Source organism: Eumetopias jubatus, unplaced genomic scaffold, assembly GCF_037043125.1.
Source record: "Eumetopias jubatus isolate StellerSeaLion01/CBP00866 unplaced genomic scaffold, mEumJub1_p1.0 scaffold_14, whole genome shotgun sequence".
In the NCBI taxonomy this organism is placed as follows: Eukaryota; Metazoa; Chordata; class Mammalia; order Carnivora; family Otariidae; genus Eumetopias; species Eumetopias jubatus.
In genome coordinates, this window is record NW_028274820.1 from 93,819,235 (window position 1) to 93,833,242 (window position 14,008).

Genomic DNA, 14,008 nt, shown 5'->3' on the forward strand with positions numbered 1-14,008 from the left:
TAAGGATATTAAATAAAATAAATCAATTCAGGTTAAAGATTTGATTTCTTATGTATTTTGACCCCTGGTTTCTGCAGTCCACAGCAGGAGCATCATTATTGGCTAATGCCTCACCTCTGACTCTCATGACATCACCTTTGTCTGTAACAAATCAAAATGTGACTCCTTTTGGGATGCTGGGTGGCCTTGTTCCAGTGACCATGCCCTTCCAGTTTCCCTTGGAGCTGCTTGGCTTTGGAACGGACACAGCTGGAGTGACAACCACCTCGGGATCTACCTCAGCCGCTTTCCACCACAGCCTAACTCAGAGTAAGTGGGGCTCCTTTAGTCATTTGGCTACCTAGTTTGACAGAAGAGTAAACCTCATGAATTTATACTCACTGAGGGTAGTCCATTTGGAGTTAGTGAAGATTACAGAATTTTTTTTTTAAGAAATGCAGTTTATTTCATTTAAATATAGTCAAATTACCAGAATTGGATTTTATTTACAATCCTTTAAGGAACCATCTATACCACATTTCTATCTTAATGAAAGTAATGAGAGGAAGTCCTGTTTGCTGAGTTATTTGCATACACATATGTTTATACATATAAATCTTTCAATGTATGTGCTCTAGTTTAAGAAGGACTCTGAAGACAGGGGCTGTACTTATATTAGATAAATTAAACTATTTTCATTTTTGATCTAAGAGAACTCAAATCTTAGGTTGAGGAAGATGACTGACAAGTCTGTTTTTCTCTCAGATTTACTAAAGGGTTTACAGCCAGGAGCTCAGCATGCAGCAACACTTTCCCATTCACCTCTGCCTACACACTTACAGCAAACATTCAATGGTAAGAAAGCCACCTATTTTTTCCTCTTTTAATATTTATATAGACTTATAGATTGGATTATAAACCTTTTCTGAAAACTGAATGGGATGACAAAGGTTGGAAAAAAACAGATTTTCATATGACTGAATCCTCATTAGCAACAAACCTTTTTTTTTTAAGATTTTTATTTATTTATTTGACAGAGAGACACAGCGAAAGAGGGAACACAAGCAGGGGGAGTGGGAGAGGGAGAAGCAGGGGGAGTTTGAGAGGGAGAAGCAGGCTCCCCACTGAGCAGGGAGCCTGATGCGGGGCTTGATCCCAGGACACTGGGATCATGACCTGCGCGGAAGGCAGATGCTTAACGACAGCCACCCAGGCACCCCAGCAATAAACTCCTTATAAAAGAAAAAGGAACTAGGTATGAGACCTTTTGTTACATGTGAAAAAAAAACTTTTTGAAGACATGTGTTTGTTGTATTGCAGTGAGGACAAAGAAGAGGATTCATAAAACAGTGTACAAAAGTCATGTCCAGTGATTGTAATAATTCATATATATTGAAGGTTTACTAAGTGCTAGGTAGTCTTGTGACTACTTACATGTATTAGCTAATTTAATCCTTGTAACAGGCCTATGAGTGAGCTAATGACGATCCCCATTTTTATAGACCAGGAAACTGAATTCGAGGGAGGCAACTTGCCCAAGATGATAATCCTAGGAAGTGAGCTGAAATTAAAATCTAGGAAGTCTGACTTGATAGGCTGTATTCTTAACCATTAAACTTTTCTGCCTTTTAGCAGTGATTCAATCTATACGATCCAAACTGTATGCATTAGGTACTTGCAGGCCAGCTAGATCACCCTGAAATCTAAAATTAGATAGTGGACACTGGACATCACATATTGGCCTCCAGGTTCTTGCTTTCACCAGCAGTTGGCCTTGGTAGACTGTTGATACTATTCTTGAAGACCATTTTCAGGATCTTTTGAACAGGAATAACTGTTCAGCTGCCCTCTTAACTTTGGAAGTTGACTGGGACCTCACTATTCTTCTCGGCCACTGCATTTAAAATGATCTTTGAACAAGTTTACAATTGACCACATGCAGAAATGGGAGCTATATGGCAATCTCAAGGCAGCAGGTTATAATTAATCCTGCAAGAGACCTAAGTGGTAAGCTGCCCCAGACTCAGCCCTCGAAAGAATGACTATAACTTTTACATAGTCATTTTATATATAACATAAACTTCTTCTAAAAAGGCCTAAATAGTAAATATTTTCAGCTTTGCAGGTCATATAATTTCTATCCACAACTACTTGACTCTGCCCCTCTAGTGCGAAAACAGCCATAGACAAATACATTAACGTAAGTGTGGCTGGGTTCCAATAAAACGAGAAAGCAGTGGTGGGCCACATCTGGCCCTGGGGCCAAACTTTGGTCTAAAGAATCTCACAGTCCAGTTAATATGAGTATTTTATTTTGCTTATTTACCAACGCCTCTTTGAGCACAGTCCTACCTTGCCATTTTATGAATTTAATTATACCTTAGGTCAAATCATTGTCTCTACAAACACAAGTACATGATATCGCATTATAAATGGAAAAGCCAATGCCTTAGATGTTGAATAGTGTTCTGTTTATACAGCTTTTGAAACAATTATCCTGTCTCATTGATCTATCATTTCTTCAATAGAGGCAGTTTTTTGTTTTATGTCATACAGGAGTAATTTAGCTATCACATGAATGAACCTAGCAATGTGAATTTCATGGTCTCCTCCGGCCTTAGGATTGATCTTGTAGTACAGTAATTTGTTCCTTTTCACCTGTGTTTCTACCATTCATGCCTTCCCCTTTTTCTCTCAGGCCTAGGAGAGGGAGGCTTCATTTTCCTTGCTAAGGCAGTAACCTGTTAAACTTTCTCTACATTTTGTTAGTTCTCAAGCTCACTGAGTCCTACTCTTGCCCAGTATAAATAGAGTAACCAACATTTTCCCAACAAAAGTTAAAAAGCCATATGTAAACCTAGAAACCATTGTTCCCAGGAGCAGACTTCCCTTATCACTTACAACTTTTGCCAGGTTAGGATCAAAACAAAGACTCAGCTGGATTTTTCACTTACCAGTGTATTGCATTCATTTATGTAAATAATTGAGAATTGATTATCAAATGCCATGTCATGGCAAGAAATTTAATTTCACTCGCAAGAAAATGGAATTGACCCTGTTGTCTAAAGAACTGAAAAATGTGGTAGGTTCCTTAAACATGGGGATTATGTCTTTTATGTTCCTTTATAATCCTCACAGCATTTGATACAGTTGGCTCTGAGATAGATAATAAATACTTGCTGAAAAAGTATTTCGACTGAAAACCAGTTGAACCACAGTCACTTGAGATAAGAGGATTGTTTTTGTTGAGTTAATTTATCTCCTTTATGTTTCCGAACCTCAATGCTATACCATGTAAGATATTAAAGGTTATCTCTTTAGCAATGTCATTCACATGGAAATTAAAAGTTAATTGTTCTCTTTGGGTTTTTTGTTTTGTTTCGTTTAGTTTTTATCTATTTTTTTAAAACATGCCAACCCATGCCAATTAAACACCTCTTTTCTCAGATGGAGGCCAAAGTAAAGGGGACACTAAATTACCACGGAAATCTCAGTGACTTCCCAGCGAGCAGTGGAGATGAGACACTCAGCCAGCGGATGGAATCTACCTGATGGGAAAGTCCTCATGTGGTCCTAGGGCTGCCGTTCTGTCGATGTTTACATTCTCTCGTCCCAAGCACTGTGGTGAGGAGGAAAAAAGAAAAGAGAACGTTACTTGAGTAAAGCCAGGTTCAGGAGGAAGAAATGCTTTCATGCAAAGTTAGTGACCTTTGGTCTCCTCTAAAGAAAGACAAAGTTACCACATTAACTGACTTGAAAGAGACTCAGTTGTCAAACCCACAGAAGTACAAATTTGATTTTTCCCCGGGGGAGGAAGAAGGAATCTGAGGATTTGGGTATACTCCATCCATCCTGGGGGTTGGATCTGAACACTTGTAGACATACTTGCATAATAAAAGGCAATATATCTGGAATTAGGCCAGTTTGTCAGGAGTAACAATCATGTCTATTTGAATGGACTATGCAGCAAATTTGCTGCACCAATTAATCACCCTGTGTCTGATACAGACAGTAGCTGAGTAAATATTGTACCCTCACAAATCCTGAACAAACTTGAATCTTCTCCAGTGTGTAGCAACTGCCCATGTAAATCAGTGAACTAAAGATGCTTCAGGAAAGTTATTTTAGCACAGTGATATATAAAATCATTGACATTTTTAAAAGTCAAGAAATTGAGCCTGTTGCTCTTAACAGACGAAACTTAGATGTCCCCTTTTTGTAAAAGGGTCAATTTCATCTTCCATTCAGAAGCAGGTACTTAACTCTTCTTCGGGTGATTTGTGCATCTGGTATTGACTGGTTAATTCTTATTTCCATTCTTGATGTTAAAATGTGGCTTTGTTCACATTTTTCTCTTCAGAAATGGGGATCTTTGACGTAGGACTGCGACTTTGGTGCTCTTAGCCCTTGCAGGCCTACCACTCTGAACTGTAAATTTCCCCAGCTTCCCCTCAGTTCACAACTTCTTCTGGTCTTTTAGCTAGTGGTACTTCAGGTGATTCTTAATTATTGATATAGATAGGTCTAAGTGTGTACTGCACATGCCTCTTCATTGGTCATTCAAATGGCATATATTTTTGGAATTTTTAAGATAGTATTTTAAAGGGAGGAATTACATTAGGATCATTATGTGTACAAGGGATTATTTTTTATAACAATCACAATGTATTTTTACTCCCTGTATCCAGTGTAGTGAAATGGATTTGGAGCATTTGGGATCTTAAAGCTTTATTAATATTTACTGAGAATATTGATATGTGAGTAAATCTGCAGATAATAATAAGACTGCTTAGTTATTATAGCTTCCTTATGCAAATACATATTCAACAAAGGATGTTAAGGGAGAAACTTATGGTTCCTTTTGGAAACATTTAATTTTTTTATTTATTTTTTTGCCTCATCATTGGTCTTGTCTCTATCAATCTCTCTCACTCTCTCTTTTTTCTCTCTGTTTAGACTTCCGAATGTTTTCAAACCATACCCAAGATTGGTGTAAGCTTGATCCATTTATAACAGACTAACCTAAAAAACAGCATCAGATTGGTAGTAGCAAGATTTTCATGTTTTCATTACAAGTCACCCTATACCTTTAAATTTATTCAAAGAAGTGTATTAACGTGGCCCCTTTTTTCTTTTTTATAAGCAAAAGTCCCAGATAGCCTATAGGACTGAATGAGTTACTACAGATCTGTTGAGATCTGTATTACCTGTATTTTGACTTCAAAGTCACATTGGCTTGCTTCATAGCAAAAAGTTAATAAGTAACTGAAAACTTTAGTTCCAAGAACTTGTTACAGTAAGGGCAAAGGATTATTTCAGAGGAATCATTGATATAATTACTTGCCTCTAAGAATTTAGTTTACCAGTAGAACAAATAAGAATGTTGTGTCAACCCCAGTAGATACTTTGCAAGGATATTGGGATGTTGCCCAGAGGTTTGACTTGAATTGAGTATGTTTGATTAAGGGTTGTTTGGTTTATTTAATTTAGGGAAGCTTACCCAATTCTTGAGTTAATACAATGTAGTATACCTGTTGTTTTTATTTAAGTTGGAAAAGAAAAAAGTCTTTGCTAATACTGTATAGGAGTTTGCCTTTGGGAAGCTAGCCCTGCTTTCACTTCCCACACCGCGAGAGTCAGAGTGCATATTAATCTCTCTTTGTGCTGATAGTTGTGCATGAATTCATCTGTGTGTATACATAAATTTATTTCTATAAAAAATTCATTACCAGTTTAAGTCAGGGAATAATTTCAGTTTCTTAAATCCATCAGTTTGAATCATGCCAGGGGCAGATCCCTGATGATTCTTTTGTCTCCATTAGAGAAGAACAGGATTATCAATTCTTCCCCAGAGTATTATTTTATAACTAACCAGTAAAAATATCTGGAGGCCCTTGGCTCTGAGAAGTCCATATATATGGAGATGATATTCTATTCTCTTCAGTCTTGATCCATGAGGACTGCTGCCAGATCCCGCCCTCAGCCCCATACCACATTTTCACTAACTTATGTCCGTTTCAGTCAAGACTACCCTTTTGTGTTGTACAGATGAAACAAGCATCCTTCTATTTCTTAGTAGATAAGTATGATCAGAGAGCTCCTACATGTAAATACAGAACTATTTCTTTTCTAGATCATAACATTGAGAATGGTGGCCATACTTTATGGGCACCTGTCTTTACAGTTTTTCTTACTAAATACAAACATATAAATTGGTTATTTTTTAGCACAGAGACTTGTGACTCATACTGTATTTTTGCACTTAAAAGTCAAATTATGTTATTTTTTAAAATGGTGAGTAATCGGAAAGGATATAGAGCAATGTGTATTTCTGAAGAGCATTAGCAACATCCCAATGCAAAAATAATCAGCACACTTAATTCTGTCCCACTCAGCGGGATTCTTGATTCAGGAAAGTGAAGCTGTTTGTTTTCAACAGTCTTGTATTTTAAATTGCCTTCGCTGATGTATAAGCTGTTACTGTACATACAAGTTAATCCTCAGTATTCACAAGCAATAATGGTCAGCAGAGTTGTCTTCCGAGATAGCAGTGCTGAGCCTCAGTTGGAGACTGTTTGGGAGCAAAGTGTCAAGCTCATTCCGAGCCTCCAAAATCAATGCAAGCAATAATTCCACTGTAACTCAGTTATAACTCTTTCTCATATGCTTCTGAGATCAGAGGGTAAAATAAATCATGGTTTTAAAAACAGCCTAAAGAAAAACGTTTCAGAAAAAGAAGTGAAGTTAATATGAAGTCACAAAATCCTGATATTCTGAGGAAATCAGAGGATTGTGTTCATACATTATTTTATGCCTACCACCCCTTTGATGGATGTTGTTAGCCCAAATTACATTTTTTTTTTATATCACAGAAGTTGAGTAGGGTTTATTGCATCACCAAGGTAGGGGGAAGAACCGGGCACATACATGTTTGGATACTGTGGGTTTGACACCTGTTTGAAAACAACTTACTGGAAAAGATTTTTAACCCAGGATTTTTTTTTTTTCTTCCCAAAGCAGATCTAAATTGTTTACTACCCAGGGTTGGAAAGGGCAGGCCCCTCTAGTCTTTCCTCTCCGGTTGCCCTTACCACACCCCTTCCCGCCTCTACTTGGTTCACGACAGTTTCTGAGATGGAAACTCTACTGTTATTCAAACTGCCATTGGTTGTGAGAACTCTCTGTCCCTTGGGACTGTCTCCTAGAACTCCAGTTGTCTATCATGTTTGCTGCTACACTTGTACAATGAACTTTGCCTGTATTGGTTGATTATAATCTGATTTACAGTTCTTTATCTCTAGGAGGTTTTGTCATATAACTTGACCCATATATAGAGTTAGGATACTTTATTTTAGGAGTGTACCATAAAAGCACACTGGTCCCTGAGTTCTTTTTATTATCATGTAGGTTTTGAATTTGTGTTGGCTTACTTTTTGTTCGTTGATGTTTTGTTTCTCTTTGTTTTAAATTAGAAATAGCAGAGTGAGAAAAATCTATAATCAGGCCAAACTTGAGAACTTTCCCTTGTGCTTCAGCACTGTAGTTTCTGCTGACCATATGTTCTCAAAAGGGGCACTTTCACTTTCTATTGTGCATGTATGATTGTTTTGTTTTTTGCTTTTGTAATAATGAAGCAGAAATGCAGTAGTGGGTTAATGACCGATTACAAACATGCAATTTTATTTTATAAAATTGAAGGGGAAAAGTTTAACTCTCTGTAAATCATTTCTTAGCTCTGGTAAAATGCTTCTATTACTCCTCTAAAACATGCTCAATTCAGGCCTTTGTCTTTGTTAAGTGCCTTTTTTTTCTTTCTTTTTCCCCCTCTTGAAAGTGTTCTCAGATATCCTAAAGTACAGGCTAATAAGTCAGGGGATTCAGGAGGAAGAATCTCAGACTTGCCAACGTCATGTCATGCTGTAATATTCTTCCTTTTCTTTATATGTATAAGGATATATGTGTAAGATACATACATATATATGTGTGTATATATATACACACACATATATATATATATTTATAACTAGTAGCTACTGTACCATTGCATCCTTTCCAAACACACCCCTTTCGATGTTTGCAAAACTTCTGGCTTGTTTATTCCATTGCTTTTAATCAATTCAAATGGGTAGATTGGGAAATTGTCTTTACACAAGATGCTATCTTCCCCCTTTGAATATCTGTTTGTAGACGTTAAGAAAAATACATAAATATAATAAGTCATTTATTTCAATTAAAGTAAATTTAGTGGACTCATTGACTCTTCCTGGATGTAACCCACTGCTCTCTGCCCTTCCAACTTGGCATGAGTAACATTGGAGAAAGCATTGGAATAACAAGAGTCTTTTGAGGGTCGAGTTGATAAGGTGCACTTGGCAGGCAAGACTAAAGACGTGGGGGAGCTAGAGTTAGAAGCTCCGTATCGTATCTGAATAAGTTTTGAAGAAAGTTAGCAACTTTGTCCACATTAAGCGTGCATTGTATTTTCTTCTGGAAAATGATTTTCGAAGAATTCATACAGCTGCATATCTGTGAAAAGGTTAATAAACTTAGACTTCAGATACTCATGTAAACACTCATATAACCTATAGCATTCTTGAGAGAGCTTTAGTTTTCTTTTCATTTGCCAGATAATTACATTTGGCTTAATCTGATTTTACGGCTATTTAGATTTCTCCCTTGAGCAGAATAGCGTAATCTTCAGTATCTAAGATTCATCTGTTTCTTGTTGAAAACAGATATGACACATAAAGGGAGACTAAGTTGAACCAATCCTCAGAGCCCAGTACAAATATATCTAATAAGTGCCCCCTTTAAAGACATTTTAATTGGGAAGAGGAGACTGGTGGCTAACAGAAAGCGGCGGCTCCTGGTAGTGTTACTGAAGCACTTATCAGGCTGCCTCAGCTCAGACGTTGTTACTCTTGAATTACTATATTTAACAGGGGGAATATCATTTAACCTTCGTGCCTCAGATTACCCATTAGAAAATTGGGTATAATAATACTCACCTACCTCCCAGGGATATCAGAGACTTTACTATTTCAAAAATACTTTTGAGTTTTTCTAAAATATCCTATATAATTAAAAAAGTATTACCATCTTTCCACAGAGGCTAAAAAATGTTTCCCTATGATGGGTATAAAAAGTACCATATGATTTTTAAGTTTAAAGAATAATCACTGGAATTCTACTTTAGATGCAGATTATTTAAACATATTTGTGGTGGGATTAAAATGGTTAGTTTCAGGTTAACAAGGGTTGGGGGGGAGTAACACTAAGTTTCTTAATTATAAGTAGGTTTTTTTTTTTAAGCCTTTTATGATGTTAATACACGTGTGCTTTTTGCCAAGGTTGTGGAGCTACAGCTAGGTAAAGTTTGGATGATTGGTTATTGGAGTTGATAAATGCAAGTTTTATCTGCCTCACTTTTCCATCTTCTCAATCTAATTTCCTTATACCACTATCTGGTGATGGATAGCTAAGCTGTTAACCTTTCAGGCATGAATGGGCATCTCCTCATTCTTGTACCTCAGAGATTGTGTACTAATCCTGTCACTACAGGTCTATCCGGCTTTGTGCTTACGGGGCAAGCACCACACACAGTCAACTGGGCAGATGTTAGCCAGTCTACCTTTGTGTAACTTAGGCTCCTTCCACCTGTGAAAGAGTCGGAGCCGTCCACTGCTCAGGTTGTAGGACAATGGGAGGGGGAAGGCAGGATTCACTTCTTAGCTGGGACGTGGGGTGGGAAGGGGAGGGATAGAAGGAAACAGGTTTTGCCCATCTCTGAGGAAGGAATGAAGATCATTGTATCCCACCTCTCATCCTGGCATGTTAAGTAGCGAGACTTAGAATTTTCCTTTATCATTTCAAACAATAGCAACAGGAAAAAAATGGATGCTGCGTTTGTAGTTAGGGCTAAATGCTAAGCAACAATTGTTAGAGAGTGTGCGTAGATTTAAATTATAGCACATATTCAGGGTCAGGAAAGAGAATGTAGAGGGTGAGGAACAAGTTACCCAGCTCAAGTGAGTCAAGAGTAAGCACCAGGCCCAAGCAGACAAAGCATCCGGGTTAATTCCCACAATTGGCCAAGGCCCGTTTAATCTCTAGTAATAGGATGTTTTTGTCTTAAAAATCACTTTTTGGTTTTTTATTGCTTTCTTCAAGATAAAGCCTTAGTTAGTAACCTCTAAATATCAACTATGCAGATAAACATACTCTTTATTTTCCATACTTTCCCTCTTTTTCCATTCTTCCAATACAGCTGTTAAATGACTTCTACCCAAAGAAATAAGGCATAAGGGTTTTGTTGAATGTGTGTTTGTTCCTCTAAGGAAAATTAACAGAAGCATAAAACAGAGATATTTTGTGTGTTCATCTATCCTAAAATGTGAACTTTATATTCAAAAAAACTTAGTTTTACTGGTGCAGAACTGTAGTGAGAATCATGGAATGTCTTTGGGTTGTTAAGATGAAATCATCCCAGTGTTCAATTCTGAGAAAGTTCTAGAATGTAGAGAGTGAGGAACAAATTACAAATTCTAGATTCTGTGGCACAGCGTTCAGGTATGTAGAGCTGAACAGTTGGTCAGACTCTGATTAAAAATAGCTTTGAATATTTAATGCTGAATTCCTTCTTTCTTCCTTCTTCTTACCTCTAGTTTGAGCTCTTAAATTAACCCTTTCATTAGCCAGTTGCTACACTAGAATATCCACTGCATATTGTTAAGAGTCCGGAGAGAAAAGGTTAGACTTTCACCTCCTTTTCTCGCTCACTCTGGCTATCTTTCCTGGGTCTTCACTGCATTGCGAAGTGAAGACTGCAGGCATGGTCCGGGACAGTGTTCCTGTCCTAGCATAGACTCACGCAGGGACCCGGAGGGTCATCATCAGACTGCCTTTGAACAACTTTGAAATGAAAAATTACATTTTTCTCAGATACCCCCAAAGTATCATTTGCTTGAAAGTAGCTATTTGTGATCTTTATTTAATTTCTTCATACTGTAATTCTTTAACTTCTCAATCTTTCTTACATATTGCCATTTATAGTGGGTTAGCAGTTATCCAAACTGTTTCCCAAACAGGTCAAGGATACTTTCAGAAATCTCAGTAGTATAATTAAAGGGGTCTGTGTGTCCAGGATTTGAAATCAAGTTCACTGGTAACTGGAATTGTTTTTTCTCTTCTCCCCTGTATTAAAAACTAGATTTCTCTACTATTATACAGTGTGGTTGCTACAATTCATGGCTTCCTCTTAATACTTTTCAAGGTTATTCAAAAGAGATGCAGACCTTTGTTAAGGGCTCTTATTTCTCATAATAACTCTGCCTTGCTTATTTTCATACACTTCCCCTGGAGTCAGCCTGCTTTGCAGAGGTTTGTGTCACACAGGCCATATAAATTCTTAGAACCAGTTTTATGTTCCTCAGAAAACTCTGTACATTATTTGCTCCCATTTTGCTAATGATAATATAATTCTATTTTATCTTAAATCTAGTTTTAAAATATTTTATAATAGAGCACTAATGGAAACATAAATGAAATACAAAAAAGATAACTGGTACTCAAGATAACTTGGAAAATACTTCTGTTCTTGAAGTTAACAGCTCCATCTACCCTCTAAGCACATTTAAGGGTCAGCAGTAACCGAGACCAGCCAGTCGGCATGTTTTTCTGTGTGACAGCCTGCCTTTAATTTGTCAGACCTTACCTATCTTGTATTTTCTGTCCTTGCGGCCATAACCTTTCCTCATTTGTTTGCTGTTTTGTGCTGTTTGCAAGGTTAGTGTGCCCTGGACCAGCACATAAGAGTTTTTCTTTCCCATGCCTGCAAAACTACCAAGGATTACCCTGATTTTGGCTGGGGACACTAAAAGACAAAGAAGTTATTCTCAGCTGATAAAAGTATTGCTGTTTTATATAGTTAGTTAGAAAGTTGGCCGTCTTTAGCTGACTTTTTAAATCCTGGCTATGCCTACATAATTAATTACACATACCATCTGAGACCTTCTGATAAGCCAGAGGCCTTTCCACCGGTAGAGGTAGGTTTCCAACCTACAAATCATTTCCTCTGATCTATGGCCAGCCACAGAAAAGATTCAAGCTTTGTATTGTCCTTTTGTTGGCTGTCATTGAAAAATTATATTATAGAAAGTATCAAAAATATCAAATTGTCCTTAAGAAGAGTATGTAATCTGGGGCTTGCCCTTGTGTTTTGCCTCACTAAACATGATTGTCAAGCTTAAAAGAAAAGGAAAAGAAATCTCCGGCTGGTGAGAATTTTGTGCCCCAAATATGTTAATCAAAGTCTACCAAGGTAACTAAGTGATAGGTGTTTTCTCTCTTTTATTACAAGCAAGGAAGTTTATTTGCAGTTGTAAAATTATTGTGGGACTGCAGACCAATTATTTGCTATAACTGATTGGGAATAAGGATTCTAATTTTTAGTCTGGGTAAGCACATATTTCCATCACTTGTGGTATGAATTCTGATAAGGGAAAGACTTTTGTTTGGTAACAGAAGGAAAAACAGGACTTATTGATACAGTGAACGTTCACTCTCTAGAGGAACTTCCCTCCAGGTACACATCTTCCTCTGACTTTAGCCGCCTCCACACTTGACAGAGCTGCCAACATGTTCCACAACCGATCTTGAAGGAAGGGGCCTACAGAATTGCAGCTCCTCTGGGTGAAGGGCACTGATTACTCTCTTGCATTTGTTTATAGGGAGGTGCGTTTGTGCTAACTTGAAGGGATATGCTGTATTTAAGTGTGTGACTTAATATTTTGGGTTTTTTTTTTCCTCCTTTAAAACTGGACCTGAACACAGCTTTGAGTTGATATTTGTAATAATCTCAGGACCTGAAAGATTGTAGCATTTAGTGTGTCTTAAAAATTATGTACTGTACCAGCCATGGATTTTTGTAAATATACCTGTCTCCCTTTTTTGTATTATTTTAGTAAAAAAAAAAATAATAAATTTAAATAAAAGGGGGTGGTGATGACATGTGGATGGGTGTGGGTATGTATGTGTGTGTGTTTGTATAAGGCTCTTTTGAGACGAACTGGTGCTTGTTTAATTTCCGGCTCTACTTAGAGCAGGAATATGGACAAACTGCTGCTACTGAACCCTGCACTGAGCCTAGGTGTTTCCATTTTGTCTCTCCCCGTGGTTGATTGAATATGCGCTGCCAGGAAAGGACTAAGAAGTTCGATTCTTCTTCCCACTGCTCTCTTGCCTTTGCATTCTCTGTTCCGCACACCCTGTGGACTTTAATGGGAACGCTTTCCAAACTCTGGGTGGTTTGCTGGTCTCTAGTTTTTAGAGAGTTCTTGTCACTATTTTCTAAGAAGAAAGAAGGACAGGTAAAATTTTTTTAACCAAAAAATAACCACACATTTCATAAAACCCTGATGAATTTTGGGTATGTGAGAGGGCTTAAACATTCCTAAATATGGATCTGTGAAGTTAGTAAATTAGCCCCCATGGATATACTCCTTCAGTGCAGGGAATTTTTTTTCTTTTTTCTTTTCTTTTTTTTTTTTTTTCTTTGCAACAGCCTTGCTCATATTCCAGGTATAGCTAGCAAACCCCTGTTTTAAAGCAGGAGCCTTATTTGATTCAGTGTAGATGTCTCCTGTCTATCCTTCTGTGACAGGACCTTTTACATGAGTGTTTTTTTCTTTTTGTATGTGTTATGTGTTGTATTAAATAAAGAGGAATGTACATACTATTCTCGTGTCTGTTGTATTATTTGGCTAACTTGGGTTTTAATACCTCATTCTTTCAGTAGCGGTTGAGTATCTGTTGTCTGTGTTGTACGTGCTGGGTGCTATCGGAAACAGAAGTAAAGGGCAGGGTCCCCACCTTCAGCGTATTAACAAACACTCTGCAATCTCATAACAAGTTAAAAGATAACAGTTCAAAATTTATCACAAAGGTGTGGTCCATTGCTGCCTGACAAGTTCAGAGCAGGGAAGAAATTGGACTGGAGAGATCTGGGAAGACTTTGAACTGGATGGCCTTA

General features: G+C 37.5%; 1 protein-coding gene across 1 annotated transcript in view; it reads left to right on the top strand.

Moving 5' to 3' along the window:
- The window catches only part of UBN2 (ubinuclein 2), a 75,999-nt gene extending 62,285 nt beyond the window's left edge, over window positions 1-13,714 (top strand). Inside the window, exons 15-17 of the mRNA XM_028106299.1 lie at window positions 78-309; window positions 745-834; window positions 3,427-13,714. Coding sequence (XP_027962100.1) covers window positions 78-309; window positions 745-834; window positions 3,427-3,476 — 372 coding nt within the window. The 3' untranslated portion in view covers window positions 3,477-13,714. The remainder of the gene's footprint in view (window positions 1-77; window positions 310-744; window positions 835-3,426) is intronic.
- Window positions 13,715-14,008: the final 294 nt, after the last annotated feature.